Source organism: Martes martes, assembly GCF_963455335.1.
Source record: "Martes martes genome assembly, chromosome: 3".
In the NCBI taxonomy this organism is placed as follows: Eukaryota; Metazoa; Chordata; class Mammalia; order Carnivora; family Mustelidae; genus Martes; species Martes martes.
In genome coordinates this window covers 158847182-158862223 of record NC_137890.1, presented here as the reverse complement: position 1 = coordinate 158862223, position 15042 = coordinate 158847182, and the positions used below count along the sequence as shown (strand labels likewise).

Below are 15042 nucleotides of genomic sequence, written 5' to 3'. Positions count from 1 at the left end.
ATGGAAAGTTATAGCGATCCTCTTCTGAACTTCAGTCTTGCTTCTCCAGGAAGTGTTCAGCACCTTCAACACCTTCAACAGACCTAAAGCAGGCTTCTTGCCCCTGCAGCAGCCCCCGGCAGGATTTAATCCCCTACATCAGTGGTTCTCCACCAGGGTGAGTCTCCCATCAGGGAACATTTGGTGATGTCTGGAGACATTGTCCATTGTCACATCACTGGAGCTACTGACATCCTACAACACACGGGACAGTCCCCTACAACAAAGTATGATCCAGCCCTAATTGTTCCTCATGTGAGAGGTGAGAAACCCTGGTTTAGGTCAATGAGACCTTGGTCCTTGAGACCAAAAACACTTGTTTTCATCCCAATGCCTCTTATCTTCCCTTAAACAGAAACCAATCCTTTCAAAGCAGGGAAACAGAACCTTCAGCACATTTTTAAAAAATCAGAATCGTGAGGTGCCTGGGTGGCTCAGTAGATTAAAGCCTCTGCCTTCAGCTAGGGTCATGATCCCAGGGTCCTGGGATCGAGCCCCACATCGGGCTCTTTGCTGGGTGGATGCTGCTTCCCTTCCTCTCTCTGCCTGCCTCTCTGCCTACTTGTGATTTCTGCCTGTCAAATAAATAAATAAAATCTTAAAAAAAATCAGAATTGTTAGGAATATTTATAACCTCTAACGAGTTCAAGACCATTTTAAAATAAATTACTTGAGTTCGAAAGCTTTGTTACTGAGGAATGAGTAATTGCGACATTCAACGAATAAATAAAATAATTGGTTCATGAACAGGTGATTATAAGAAATACTGATCTCTCCTTTTAGGGAACCACAGAAGTTTTATTGTCTCTTTGGAGAACATTCTACTTCAACAAAGAAGATAGAAGAAAATTGTGCCTTGGGATATATAATAAGGATGCCTTTCAAGGACATATGGGACGATTGGCAAAGCTCTAAACTCTAAATGGAAGCTTAGTGCTTTTAAGGCACCTAACCGTGAGAAACGATGTCGGGTGAAATCAATCGCGTGTGCGAAGTGAAGGCTGGCAGATGGCAAAGACGACCAGGCACCTTTAAGGAAACGCATTCAACCCAATAATCCATTCAGTGGATGCATTCCCAGATCACATTTGGTCTAATGTAGACTTGGAGCATTTAATTTTATGCTATTTCGTATTTAAGTAGAAAATATAATTTAAAATTTATCGGTGTACAGAGAGAAAAATGGTTAAGTTTTCCTGTGAATATCCAGATGGTTTGGAGAAAAACCACATCCTGGTAGTGTCTTTTGATTGCCAGCAACATAACCCAAACCCTGTACCCCTCGGCACCCCCAAATCACGGTCTATGCTGGCTGTACTCTTGAAATGAAGGAAAGCCTTCTAGAGTTCAGTGATAGATCACAAGGAAGCATCATTGGTCAAATGAATCAGGCTATTAAAAAATTAAGGCAATCGATCAGATGTTTTTCTAAACATCCTCCCTCCCCATGCAACTGTTTTTGTACATGATGTTTACCTCATGATTCCTCTGCTAAAATAAAAATATTCCTCTGTGTGGCTCTGACTCCCTGAGATAGAATCTAATTGTTTCTTTGGAGAGCTGTCCTGAAAGCTTCCAAGGTGGGAATGGTGGTGGGAACTATTTTTATCATCCCTGGTCTTTTAATAGCCCAGCTGTGCAGTGAGGCAAGGCTGTTAGATTTGTACTGAAAGCCTAATGCTGCAGCGAGAACCCACCAGGCTCAGCTCCTGCCCTGGGGGGATCAGAGCAGCTGGGCTGGGGCTTCAGCCCCTGCCACAGAGAGGGAGTGCCTAATATTAGCACACTGAAGCAGGAAATAAATAGCAGGAATCTGTGGGCCATCTAGACAGTCAATCTGGGAGGCATCCAATTTCAAAGTCAGAAGGCAGGAATTATTTAACAGGAAAAAAGTAAGATCTGCTGGCAGGGGAAAAACAAACACACCCGAACAAATGCAAACATGATTTAAAAACCAAAGGCAAAGAAAGGAAGACATAAGAGGCCCATCTGTGAAAGGCAATCAATAAAATATAATTAAAATTGGAATGTGCAATAGGAAAACATGGAAGGACACGGACATTCTGCAAAATTAGGAAAATTCATCTCAAGGTGAGAAAGAAAGTAACCACATCTAATAAGCACCTAGGCAAGAGGCACAGTGGAAAGGAGAGTCAAAGTTCCGGGAGGGTAATAAAAGTCAGCTGAGTAGCACATCAAAGGACTGATTTTGACCTTCATGTCCCCCCTGGGCGAAATATGGAGAATGACAATACCCAGCTTCCAGGATAATTGTCATGACCCAGTGAGACCCACCCCAAGAAGCAGGAGCCATTTCTATCAATTGCATAGTCTTGCATCATGCCTGGTACATCGCAGATGGTTCAATATTTTTGAATGAATGGAAAATTTACGGATTTTAACACTGCCAAGCCATATGCCAATATTTTTGGATCTCTTGGTTTTTACCAGGCAGCTTAGATCAGCAGTGCTCCAAGTGTGGTCCATGCACCAGCATCATCCCAGACCTGCAGAGTCAAAGACCCTTGGGAGGGGGTGTGGGGGGGTACAGGCTGCAATCTGAGTTTTCAGAAGGCTTCCAGGTGATTCTGACACAAGGTACATGCTAAAGGCTGAGAACTACTGATCTAGAAAACTAACAGCGGCTTTTTAAAATATCAAATGTTAATATTATTCATTTAAGAGTTGTACATATGACACAGATTACAAAAGAAGAAGATCAAAGAATGAAAGTCAAATATTCTCTTAAAGAGCCTTTCCTGACTATACTGTTGCCATGGGTTTTTTTTCTTTTTGCGATTGGGAGCCCCCAGGCTGAATGACTGTGCCTTTCACTGCGTTGCTTCCAGATTGGCTTTCCTATATTTAAGAGCAGGTGTTGGTGATTTTTTTCCCCCAGCCCCTAGCACAGAGCCAGGGACTCTGGAGGCTCTCACTATAAAGTAATTAATGACTATGTAAGCACCATGCATTGCTATTTCTAAAATAATCTCTTTCATTCCATTTTCCTAGAACCCAAATAAGAAATCATGATATTGATATAGGCCAAGCTACGTGTAACGCCAATAGGTCCTAATCTGGTGATTACAAAGTGGGAGATATTTCTCAAAAGGTCCTTTCTTTAGGGGCACCAGGGTGGTCAATCATTAAGCATCTGCAGGTCATGATCCTGGGGTCCTGGATCAGGTCCCAGGTCTGGCTCCCCAGTCAGCAGGGAGTCTCCTTCTCTCTCTCCCCACCCCCACTCACACTCACACTTTCTCTCCCTCCCTCTCTAATAAATAAATAAAGTCTTTAAAAAAAAAAAAAGTTCCTTTCTTTAAATATGTTCTGACGACTCCCCCAAGTTTTAGAAACTGAAACCAAAAGAGAGAAAACATTAAATTCAGAATTTATTCCATGAGACCAACAAGTTAAGGGACTGACTTAAAGACATTTATCAATTAAATTCTAGGTTCATACAATAAGCCAAACTATAGAGAAGGTATTCATTCCTCAAGAAAGCATTTTGTGTGAGTGAAAAATTCACCATCAGAGAGACTAAAAGATACTTAGAAGCAGCCCCTGCCTGCAGGGAGCTCCCACTCCGGAGAAGGAGCGAAGACACGTTCCTAGGAAATAATCAAACACACAGGGTGAGCTAAAGCAGGGACACAGTGCCAAATCAGACACATTCAGATGCACTGACTGAGGGGTAGGGAATGAAGACGGGGCTGGGGTTTCCAATCCACACACTGAGGAGCTGGGGTTCCCAATGGGGCATCTTTGAATGTTTCTGAACAGAGGACAGAGGTGGGGAAGGGGTGTCGCAGACTGGTCACCTCCTATCCTCATTCACTTCAGTCTGGGGGGAGAGCTTAACTCTCTTCCCTTCTTCTTCAGCATAGGTGCTGTGGGGGAGACAAAAAGGGGGACTCCAGAGGGACACGGGGGGCATGGGCACAGTGTCTGGGGAGAGAATGAGAATGGCAGTGCCTGTCCCTCTCATCTCTTACTAGCATTTAGAAGTTGCAAAAGGTGTCCTTTGTGGATCCCCCATTCTGGGCCTGTGTGTGTGTGTGTGTGTGTGTGTGTGTGTGTGTGTCTGTGTGTCTGTGTCTGTGTCTGTGTGTTTGTATTGTATGTGCGTGTGGGTTGGTTCTCCTTAACTCCTACAAGGCTGAGACTTGTTCCATTTCACAGGTGGAAGAACTTGGGGCTCAAGGGAGCAAGGTAGCGTCGGTGAGTGGCTCAGCCTGGAATCAAACCCAGGACCATGGATCCAACCCCCACCATTTCTTTACTCCTCGTGTGTGTTTTATTTCCTTTTCATGAGGCTTGTTTGAAAACACTGAGAGCCAGGGCACCTGGGTGGCTCAGTGGTGTAAAGCCTCTGCCTTCAGCTCAGGTCATGATCCCAGGGTCCTGGGATCGAGTTCCACATCGGGCTCTCTGCTCAGCAGAGAGAGCAGGGAGCCCGCTTCCCCACCCCCCTCTGCCTGCCTCTCTGCCTACTTGTGATCTCTGTCTGTCAAATAAATAAATAAAATCTTTAAAAAAAAAAAAAAAAAAAGAAGGAAAGAAAGAAAACGCTGAGAGCCAAGCAAGGCTAGCCCTGAGGCAGGAGGGTGGGAAGGGTGTAGGTCTTAGCAGAATGGAAAAGGATGCTCTGAGGGTCCCATGGTGTCCATGGTGGCTCACCAGACAGGGACAGCACTGAGGAGCTGAGGCCAAATCAATTGCAGGGGAAGCAGTGGCTGGGCACCGCGTACGGCCTCAACTCCTGGCTTATACCCACAGTAATAACAGTGGGCACTTGGGCCAGTCACCTTTCTGAATCCTCAGTCTCACGGTGTCATTGCCCTGAAGTCCCAGGGAGAATGAGGAACGCGGGAGCAGTCTGGGCACTCGGGCCTTCTGACCTCTCAGGCCTGCTTAGCATCACCAGCCCGGGGCTTCTGGAATGCAGCATCACCGCTGTAAGTGAGGCGGACCATGGAGAGGGTGGGCAGGCTTATCACAGTCACTCCAGCAGCAGGTGACAACAGCCCAGATCGGGGCCCGGTGGAGGCACGGGGAAGAGCTGGGGCACATGGGAAATCATCCTCAAGAGAGCAAATCTAGGGACCGTCCAGAGATAAATAAGACGAGGGAGTGGATCGTGAGGCCTGAGCTCCCAGCCTGAGTGTCAAGCGTGGTGATAGGACGGTGGATAGAAACCAGAACCCTCGAAAGAAGTCAGGCTTGAATGCGTGTGTGGGAGGCCGAAGGAGGAGGACCCTGTTGAGTCTGAGGAGGAGCTGAGGCGTTAGCAGGGCATCAGGGCCAAGTCCGTGAAAGTGCTGGAACTGAGGTGACAGGCGGGAAGCAAGGATCTGAAATCCAGACACTGAGAGGTGACAGCTCAGCATAAGTGACTGCTGTCAAGGCAGAGGGAGGCAGCAGGAGAGGGGTAAGCGAGGAGTTCCTGAGAAAGAGGAGGGAAAGCAAAGAGAGGAGGAGGGCCGGGCCAGCCTCGGGAGAGCAGACAACATGCAGCGTTCTGTAAGCCAGGTGGGAAGAGCTTCTAAAGAGACAAGGACAAAGAAAGAGCCTTGGAAATTAGTGGGAAGGACACCACCAATGACCTCGGAGAAGTTCCACGATACACAGAGAAGGGAAGTGTAAGTCAATGGGTAGGAAATCACAGTATGGAGCAAGACCAGTGTGGGGCAGTGATGAAGAAGATGAGGGAGGGGGACGGGGACGGGGGGCGGGGGGAGAGGAGGAGACAAACATACAGAAGCAGCATCAAGGACTAACTAAATTTTTGCTCGCTAGGGACTTGATTTAAGATGAGACCTTAGAGGGGTGCCTGGGTGGCTCAGTGGGTTAAGCCTCTGCCTTCTGCTCAGGTTGTGATCTCAGGGTCCTTGAATCAAGCCCCGCATCAGGCTCTCCCCTCAGCAGGGAGCCTGCTTCCCCCCACTCTCTCTGCCTGCCTCTCTGCCTACTTGTGATCTCTCTTTTTGTCCAATAAATAAATAAAATCTTAAAAAAAAAAAAAAAGGACAAGACCTTGGAATCCCTGCTGATGAGAAGCCAAGTATGAAGGGGGACGATGGAGGACTGCAGAGAGAGAGAGGAAGACAGGAGAGCCTGGAAGCATGAGACCGTAGAGGAGGAGGAGAGAAGGGCGAGCATAACCAGGGCGGGGTTCACAGACGTGCTGTTCACAACAGCCAAAAGGTGGGAACAACCCAACTGTGCATCAGCGGACAAACAAATAAACAAGATGGTGTCTCCACACAATGGGATGTTACTCAGCCATAAAAAAGCCACAAAGCCCTGATAACGCACAACATGAAGGAACCTTGAAAATGTGACGCTAAGTAAAAAAGCCAGACACAAAAGGCCACATATCAAATAATTCAACTTATGTGAAATGTCCAGGATAGGGCCTTCCACTCTGAACTTCTGAACTAAGCCACTAGCCAAAAAACCACATTCACCTGCTCACACGTTGACTTCCTGAGGTGAGTGAGGCTGGGTGTGAGCACTGACAGCCTAGCCTACTCAGGATGTGTCCCCAGGAGGAGGTCACTCCAGGAGGAGGTGACCCGCTGCTAACTCACTCTTCAGAGAGATCTGGACACCTACCTGAGCAACACTCAGTGTTTAAGGGTAGAGCTGGAACGGAAACACATGCTACGCTCTCTGTGCCTCAGAAATGACGAATTTGGTTTTTTGTTTTGTTTTTTTAATAATGGGCTGAAATCACCAATAAGTTGGAACAGTGAAGCACTCTGAAGGTGAAAAATGCTTTGCTTGATGCTAATAATATTTTGGCAGTGACAGTTTTGAAGATGTATCACAGCCCTTTTCAGAAAAAGTAATAGCTCCTTTGAGGAAAAACTATATTCTCAACATTAGAAGGCTTTTATAAACTGAATCCTGATTAAAGAAGCTACATTTCAATGTAATTGTGTATTCTGTGTCTATGACTGTGGGAGGCCTGGGGCTGGGCACTGACAGGGGACAGAGAAGTAAAAAGGAATAGAATGTAACAGTCGCTGCCCTTGACCAGCCAAGTCTGATGTGGGAGGTAAAAACACACAATGTGTGCTACAGGGAGGAGCCCAAGGAGGAGAGGTGAGAGCTGTGAGTCCCTATTATACATCTGTGCACCTTGTTAAAATTTCATCTCCCTCTGCTCATTCATTCATTAGTCAGCAGTTGTTTATTGAGCACCTACTATGTGCCAGGCACTGGGCTAGATACTGGAGATGGGTGAGAAACAGACCAGGCGCTTGGTTCTCATGTGACATTCCTAACTCACGATGAGGGTTGCTGTAATCTTGCGGAGGCAAAGAGGCAGGCCCAGAGAGGTTGTGTAACTCGCTTGAGGAGCTGGACTAGAAAACGGTAAGGACATAGCAGCGTGTAGACTGGTGGTTTTAGAGGCTGTGGTCAACTGGGATGGGTAGTGTCTACACCACAGGGCAGATGGGTCAGGGTCTAGACCACAAGGCTGACTCCAGCACCTGGGACTCACGTAACCTCAGGCAACAAAGCAGGGTCTCCAGGAAGCTTTTTCTGGACCAGACAGTATGACGCTGGAGCTAGATGGGAAACAAACAGGGGAAACAGCCCATGTTCAAGGTCTAGTTGGTTGGGATTGAGATCTGGGTGTCCTGTCTCCAGAACCTGTGCTCTTAAATACTATGCTATAATTTTAAAAATAAGAGACCCTTCTGGACTCTGTCCCTCACATTAGTTTGCCACTAAACTTGTCTTTATTAAGTCTCACAGGTGGCCCCAACCTGTTCACCTCATCACGCCCAATCAGTGTCATTAGGGAGTTCACAGCTTCTTGTCACCTGAAAACCAAGTGGCTACAACGATTTCAAATACAATGCTATCCTTCAGAGTGTCTGGCAACTTCTAGAACCTCTCTTGCTTCTGTCCCTGCATGTGGTCTCTTAGAGAGGTCTCAGAACTTCCAGTGTCATCCATATCCTTCCTCAGACTATGATATGACAGGAAATAACCTTTTCTTGGGAGCCACTGAGGTTTGGTGATTGACGTATTATTCCAGTACCGTCAAGTGTTCCCCTAACTATTCTTGGCCAAGCATGTACTGACTGCAGTGAGCAGCTTATTGAGAGGCAGAGCTAGAAGCTAGAAGGGGGGCGGGGCTTGTCCCACAGGGAATGAGAATGGAGAAGGTAGAACCCTGCTTAAGAGAACAGCTGGACGAAGTCCAAAAGTAGACGAGCAAAGAGTGAGGGCACCAGGGTAACCTTTCTTATATTTCTTCTAGCTCAGAATTAGGATCTGTTCTAGAACATGAGGATGAATGGAGGCCATGGGGAAAGGAAGCGCACAGACCCAGCTCTGTGAAAGGCAAGGAAGAAAAGCTGCTGGGAGTCGGGGAGACCCTGACAGAGGCTGGATGGTGGAGAGACCCCAGCCCAGGCAAGGCCACCTCAGGAAACAGAAGGCAAGTCACTGCAGGTCCAAGGACAGCAGGAGAGACTGAGGAAGCCGCTTTGGTTCTATGACTGCTTTACACTTTTATGAAATGAGAAAGGACTCCTGGATGGATGGATTTTCTCACAAGTGGTGAACTCCAAGCAAACCACATGCTGTTCAAGAACCTCAGGGAACTATGTGATCAAATGTCAGTGCAGATTATGTATATTATTTTTCAAAGTTGTTTAAACTGTGACCAATGCACAAAGGTATCTATACCTTGTTTCTAAAGTTTTAAATGTGTGATATTCAGGATATAGGACAACCATTAGAAATAGCTTACTAGAACCATAACTTGTTATTATTTACAAATAGCTTTGTGCTTGTAATAGAAGAAATAAAAGATGATCATTTTGTAAATCAAGATCAATTTGCCTGCTGTCTCCTGGGTTCCTGATGAGTTTACTGGCAATCACCAAACCATCCCTGAGTCTGTCTAAGTAGAATTATCAAAATTCATATTCTTGTAATACAACTCCCTGGCCCTGATGCCAACTGAAAGTTAAAGTATTTTTTATTGTTATTGGTATTATTAGAAATCCCAAGGAATATCCTATATACACAAATGTGCCACCTAGCCAGGATGTGCTATTGACATGGGAGATGTTAAATCATCTTAGATGATAAAGGTGAAGCTCTTTTCTCCACTAAGAAGCAAAAATCTGAAAATTTCAAATCAATGGCTAAACCTTGACAGTGAAGAAATGCCTGAGAGTCCACACAGTTAAAAGTGTATTAGGCATCCAGTAATTCCTAAATTCTGTTGGTAGCTTTAGGTATAAGGAGGGACACAGTATAAAGTTTCACATACTCCATATTGACACAAATGGGGTACTTTCAAAGAAGAAGAAAAATAAAATTACAGTAAAAGATGAAATCAGATCCCTTTCTCAAACAACATATACAAAAATAAAATTCATTTTAATTAAAGGTTGGCAAAAACCAGATTTTGAAATGCTGGGTGGAAAATATAGATTAATGTCTTTTAACTCTTCAAGCAAAGAAATATTTTCTTAAATGGGATATAAAATGTAGTAACTAGAGAAGTAAAGCTTGCAAAACATAATAAGAATGTTCACGCACCCAAAGACCCTGCAAAGTGAAAAGACAACATACAAACTTGGAAAAAATACTTGCAATTCATGCAGCTGACAAATGGTTAGTATCAAAAAGAAACAAAGGACTTTTACCAACCAACAAGGACACAGACACAGGAGCAAGAGATAGAAAGACAGCATTCCATAGAAAAGACACACACAGCTAATAACAACATGAAGAGGAGCTCGGCGTCATTAGTGAACTACAAAATACAGAAACCACCATGAGACACCTTTTCATACCCATTCCATTAGCAAAAATTAAAACTTCTGACATTACAAAACATTGAAAAGGATATGAATTCACAAAACCAATTACCCATCACATGTCCGAGTACTTATTAGCACAAACACTTGGGGAAAGAGTGTGGTGTGACCTCCTATAAGTGATCAGTTACATAGCCTATGTTCCAGCAATTCCGCTACCAGGCGGATACCTAAAACAGTTGCAAATACGTACACAACAGAAGATACATACACAGATGTGCATCATTCCCTGTCCACGGGCAAATAGATGAATGGAATTTTATATAGCAGCCCAAAAGAATGAACTCAAACAAGATGGATGCACCTCATGAAAAAAGTAAGCACCAGAGAATTACACACACGACACCATAACAGCATTCACACATGGTGCTGTTTTTATTAATGGAAAACAATTAAAGCAAAACTAAATCCTTCTATAAAAATGTGTAAATATTAAAACTTTATAAAAGGGGAAACAAAGGACTGATCAACTCAAGGTTCAGAATGATCAGTACCCCTAGATAGAAAGGGGAAGTCAAGGGAAGGGCTAATGAGACTATATGATTAGTTATATAGGGTTGAACTTCTGGTTTTGAAGTTGGTTTCACCAGTGATTTTTACATTATTAAAAGAGCTAAGTAAATATATAAAAAAGCAGGCTATGGACAAGATGAGAGAGTGTCACCAAGCATGCATTATGACCCTTCTGATTCTGTGCACATGAGTTCCTTTCATAAAATGGAGACATGCCCTTTAAGAACAGACTTGGGTAAAATATCAAACTGAAATCATTTCAGTCCAAATAGTGACAAGCTCCACCTACCCACCCGACTGAGACCATTTATAGAAGGTTCTTTATTTGTTCTGACATTACTTATAAAAGAGAAATTGAAAACACCTTAAAGATCCATCACTAGAGGAATGGTTTAAAACACGAGGCCATGCCCCTATGCTTTCATTAATTCACCTTATCAACACCTTGATTGAGCATCCATGATTTGTCAGACTGTGTGGGATACAGTGATGAGCTAGATTGATTCAGGCCCCACTCCCATGAGGTTAACGCTGGTGGGGAAGACAGGCAGTAATCAAAAGATCACACGTGTAAATGAACACTGAAAACAGATGAAGGCTGCCAGGGAAGGACCACACGGTTATGAAAGGAGAAAAGGGAGGGAACCTAGCTTGAAACACTTAGTGAGGCTTCCCGAGGACAGGGTGCATTTCACAGAGGTCTGAAACAAAAACCTGGGAGTAGTTACCCAGGAGGCAGGAGGAAGAGCCATCCAGGCACAAAGAGGAGACGTGGACCCACAGCAGAAGGAGCAAGCTCGGCTGTCGGGGACAAGAAAGGTCAAGGTGGTCAGGCCCAGTGCAAGGTGGGCAATGGGGTGAGATGGGGCTGGAAAGGGAGGCGAAGGACAGATTGAGGACCAAAGAGCAATGAGAAGAAGGGATTGAAGTAGGAAGGCAACCACACCAGATCTGAATAGGAAAATGATCACCTGCCACCAGGTGGAGAAGGGAGGGTATGGGGAAAAAAGGGGGGCTCCCTTAGGCACGATGACTATGGTTCAGCATGTAGCACAGTCAGGAGTATGGACAAGCAGTGGGAGATGACCTCAGCACCACAGACAAGGGGCAGAGGCAGCTAGCCTGGGGGTGGCAGTCATGGGGCTGTGGAGAGGGTTCTGGATTTGCGAGGTCTCTAGATGGTCAAATGGAGAACACTTGGCGGTAGAAGGGGTGTGGACAAAGGGAGAGGGAGGCACCTCAGATGACTTGCAGATGTTTGTCTTATAGAAATAGAACACTGGAAGCTGAGCAGGTGGGATGGGAGCATGATGAGCTTGGTTTTGTAAATGGCGGAGCTTAAGGGTGGCCTGGGACATCCAAAGGCAGATGTCAAGTAACCAGTAGGTGAGCTTGGAGGGAGGTTGACCTGGAGATACAAGTTTAGGAGACACACTGAAACAGTTAAAAATGAATGAGGCAAATCTGTACATACTGACATGAAAGGTTATCTACGATCTACTGTAAATGTAATATACATGGAATAAAGCAAGTTATAGAACAATTATGTATACTATAACCATGTTTTTTAAAAAGTATATAGAAAAATACTTAATTATCTGGTGTGCAAGAGAAATACACACACTTGCACAGAGATACATATACACACACACACACACAGGTTTGGAAAGAATATACCAGATTATTAACCTACCCCAGTGACTGACTGATGCTTTGGGTTGGGAGAAATGAGTGAAGAACTTTCAATTTTTGTCTATAAACTTTTGCACCACTGTATCCTGTTTCTTAAAATAAAGACTTCATCACTCCAACTGTCCCTTCACTCCATCCCTCTGGCTCTCCCCAACTCCTACGGCATCCTGAATCCCCCACCCAGAGGCAGATGTTGGCAACCGGAGATGAAACAGAAAAAGGAAAGGTGATGCCAGTTTTGCATGCTATTTAATGGTTTAAAAAAAAAAAAGGAGGAACTTGGTATTTGTTTTTAAGCGGCATCAAAATAGCCATATCAGAATGTTCATTGGGAAATGCCATTCCTGCTCCTTGAGTGTTAACAATCAAGTTGGCTAAGCAATAGGCCAATTAAGATGACTGAAGAGCACAGAAATCTGGGGGCACTGGCTTGTGCTCTCCTACCGGTTGCCCATTGGTCTCCAAGTAATACCCACCAATCCTCCATACTGATCAAGGAACACTGCAGACCTCCCCCACTGAGGAGAACAACAAAAGGAAATTAACATCAATGGGAAGATGAGGTGGCTTGACACAGCAACCTGCATAGATTGTCCTGGAATTTTCTTGGTACTGAGCGTCATCACCCACACAGTCCCAGTCCACACCCGGTACATATTTGCAGAACTGTTTCTGAAATGTCCAGACCTCTCTTTGACCAAGTATAGCATTTCCCCAAGATAAAAACAGTGGACCGTGAAGACAGAAGCATCCCGGTGTCAGAAAGCCAGCCAAGGAACAGGATGTCTATCCCCATGTGAATTTCGCTCTTCCATTCCCAAGCCTGTGAAGCACAGCCTGAGACAATCAGTAAGAATTTAAAGTTGCCTTGTCTAGCAGCTGGACAGTGTATCACTTAGCCACCCTTAATAAGTGTACCTTCTACAGAGAGATCGATAATAACTCATCTATGGAAATCATACCAGCAAGGCAGACACAGGTAAAATTGCTCCCATCTTGCTTCTCATTTGCATCCACACAGCTGGCGTTATTCTGACACGGCTTCCGCTGGCAAGCATCAAATTCTTCACAGAAAGTACCCACGTACTGATCCTCACAGGTACAGGAAAAAGTTGCCTAAAACACAAGCATACCATACATGTTACATGAGACCTCTAAAATATACACTCTGGCTGTGAATCTCAAAGTTCAAAAGCCTCGCTCCTTTTTGTAATTATACCAATACTGAATGCTGGAATCATGTCATTTATATTTTGATCTGATCAAAATCATAGCTTTGAGAGAAATGGTGTGTATTTCCTTACATTTTTTTAAAGATTTTATTTATTTATTTGACAGACAGAGATCACAAGTAGGCAGAGAGGCAGGCAGAGAGAGAGAGAGAGGGAAGCAGGCTCCCTGCTGAGCAGAGAGCCCGATGCAGGACTCCATCCCAGGACCCTAAGATCATGACCTGAGCCGAAGGTCATGCAGCTTAACCCATTGAGCCACCCAGGCGCCCCTATTTCCTTACATTTTAATTTCATACATTTATTTTTCTCGTTCTTTCTTTACTGACATTTACCCTGACCATTTTCCATCTTGCTAGAGCGGATGGATTGCGCTCCAGCCATGAAACGAGATGTCAGCCAACCAGCTCAGATCCTGTAGCATCCATAGCACTTGTAACAAAAACCTCCTCAGATCTCCCGTCCTGACCACCTTCCAGAGCACGCAGGGAATTTACTGAATCACCTTGTAAGTTACCTTCAGGGTCAACATACAGCTATATAGACAAACTGAGTGCAAGGGAAGATTAAAAAGAGTATAATTCTAGTAAATGTCTTGTTTGGTTTATGGCGTTCCTGCTATCTTAGTGAAAGACCATAACTCAGACCCAGAGCACTGCATTTGGTTGGAAGCTTCATTCCTGAGATAGTTGTAAAATCCAAATAAAACAGAGCCTTCCTGATCTCTTCTTCACACCTTAATGCCTGGGGGTGGTGACCATCTGAAAAAAAAAAAAAAAAACCACTAATGGGGTCCCAAACCCTGTGTGAAGCAATGTAGGTTGTTACTGCAGAGGGGCGTGGAAGAAACAAAGGAGAACAGCATAAACAAAACATAATACTTAAAAAAATCAAAACAAGACAGAAAAATGCATCTTCCCAGCACTCCCCAAGCCTCCACATCAGGCAGGTGTTCAAATCCCTACTGGTCCAAAGCCCCACCTATAACTTCGCCCCAACCCACCCTTCCTCCCACCTCCCTCTCCCCAGCCCCAGTCCCGTCTCTAATCTCAGAGAGAGACTCTCCCCTTCTTCTCCAGGTGTTGTTAACTCAAAATCCCCAACCAGGGCCCGGACCCCCAGGCACAACATGATGCCTTCCTTCCTCCTGGAAGGAGAAAGTGTTCTCCATTCTTCTCTTTATATATATATATATATATATATATATATATATATATATATAATATATTAGATATTAAACTTGATTGAGATACCAAATATATATTTATATTTATATTTATATTTATATACAAAATATTTTCCCCATCCTTTTCCTGTAATACCCATCAAACTTGCTAGCAATCATGACTGGTATATAAAATGCTTGAGTTCTATTACTGGTCATCACATTGAGCCCTCAATTGGTCATTGTTTTTACTTGATGCTCTCAGGTTTTCTAGATAAAACAACCCCCCCCCCAAATTGCGTGTCAATTGCAAATAATGGTAACATTCTCTGCCCCCCGCCTGCCTTTTCCAGCCCTCATCAGCCCTCATTGGTTGCATTGCTGGTTCTTCTAGAATAAGCTTGATTTCAAAGGGAGATCTGTAGAATTTATCACTAAGCGGAAAGCTAGAATGAGGAATGAATTTTATCAAATGCCATTTTAGCTTCTTTAAAAACCGTATCTATTTCTTTTTCTCTTTGTCTAGCAATATCTGACTGCTTAGATG

At 44.4% G+C, this 15042-nt stretch overlaps 1 protein-coding gene across 2 annotated transcripts in view; it reads right to left on the bottom strand.

The window, feature by feature from the left end:
• The window catches only part of DNER (delta/notch like EGF repeat containing), a 277810-nt gene that overhangs the window by 97998 nt on the left and 164770 nt on the right, over positions 1-15042 (bottom strand). For both annotated transcript variants that reach the window (XM_080799207.1, XM_080799206.1), the window contains one exon: positions 13064-13217. In XM_080799207.1, the coding sequence (XP_080655333.1) occupies positions 13064-13217 (154 nt within the window). The remainder of the gene's footprint in view (positions 1-13063; positions 13218-15042) is intronic.